At 40.3% G+C, this 1,442-nt stretch overlaps 1 protein-coding gene across 1 annotated transcript; it reads right to left on the reverse strand.

Annotated features, from left to right (window-relative positions):
• Positions 1-263: 263 nt before the first annotated feature.
• Positions 264-1,421, reverse strand: LOC104811351 (putative terpenoid synthase 7; the record flags this gene model as incomplete). The annotated part of the gene is made up of 3 exons (XM_010538013.1): positions 264-701; positions 867-1,115; positions 1,233-1,421. Coding segments are annotated over 3 exons (732 nt in total), but the record flags the coding sequence as incomplete, so codon positions are not given.
• Between the last annotated feature and the right edge of the window lie 21 nt (positions 1,422-1,442).

Raw genomic sequence — 1,442 nt, forward strand, 5'->3', positions numbered from 1 at the left:
GAGATTGTGCGAAATCATCCTCTCGGCCATGGGTATCCCGACACAAATTCTCCGGCCAAACCCGGACGGAAGATAACCAGTATCGTTTCCATTGAAGTCGTATAACTTATTAACAAATCTTTTGGGACTGAATTCCAATGATTTCTCCCGTAAACTCGGATCTCTTTGGTTTCTCCCATAATTTTCTGCAACAAACCCACTAAAAACCCTTCCACTTCATTGTGCCTCCTAGCCTCCTAGTTGAATCCATATCAACAACAATATAAACTATAAAGTCTTTTTTATTATGAACCGTAAAGAAACAGAACTACAATCCGACGTGTAACTGTCAACTTTAACTTAAACTTAAGATCTTCAGCCTCACAATCCAACAACACAACAGAGAGAAATCGCATATCACAAGTCTTTCAGAGACTTATCAGATCTACAAACAAAGAGGTGATATTCTCCTTCATTTTTGGTGTGCAATTGGTGATTCCTTCACCTTGAAAGTAGGAAGCGTTGAAACCGCGTTCAAAGTTGATGACTTGCATGAGGATTTGCCTCGGCACAACGGTTGTATTCAAGAACTCCTCATTCGCGATCTTATCCGCAAACCTTATCATTTTACGAAACTCTCTAAAGGCCTTTTCTTCTGTAACACCATATTGCTTCATATAAACGTTGATCCCCGTGGCGACATACCCTCTGCTCATGTCGTCCTGATCAAAACTCATAGATATTAGGACATTAACACTAATCATGTTAGGAATATAATTCTATAATGGATAACTCTAACTCTCTATTGTGATTCCCAATAATAGACAACATCGCCGTGACGGAACTTGACTCGTATTCTTCGATGTCAACATGTGTGAAATTTGTACCTGGAAGCCGGTAATATCATTCAAGAAGCGCCCCTTTGAAGCGACAGACTGGGTGAGGTTTGGTCTGGATCTGAGCCACTCGTAAGCTTCCTTCCCAGCAATTTGTCCCAGAAAGATGAAACCGCAAGCTAAGGCTGCTTCTGCCCCGAACCCGACCTTCCCAACCTTCAAGTACTCCTCGAACGTTGGAACGATGGCTGCTCGTTCCCATTTGGTAGATGCAAGGTTCGCCCTCGCTAGTCTTTTGTACTGCTCGTTACAGTTGAATGGTATACAATTTCTCTTATGTAATTTTTGAAGTATATATATGACGTTATTTTCGTGTGTATTTATCAAAAATTTTATGGCATTAACTTGATTGATTACCTCATGTAACATCCCATGGGCACTGTAAGATCTTCCTTCCAATCTCACTTCCCTTTCAATGTCTTGGACAAAATCCCACAATAATTTGAAGACGATTTTCATAAAATCAGGTAACTTTCCAATGGCGTCAAGATCCCACCTGCACGCATGCAGAATGAATTCGGATGATCTATATATGTAAATTATGATTGCGGAAGAAGAATTTAAAAA

The sequence above is a fragment of the Tarenaya hassleriana genome, unplaced genomic scaffold (genome assembly GCF_000463585.1).
Source record: "Tarenaya hassleriana unplaced genomic scaffold, ASM46358v1 Cleome1971, whole genome shotgun sequence".
Lineage (NCBI taxonomy): Eukaryota > Viridiplantae > Streptophyta > Magnoliopsida > Brassicales > Cleomaceae > Tarenaya > Tarenaya hassleriana.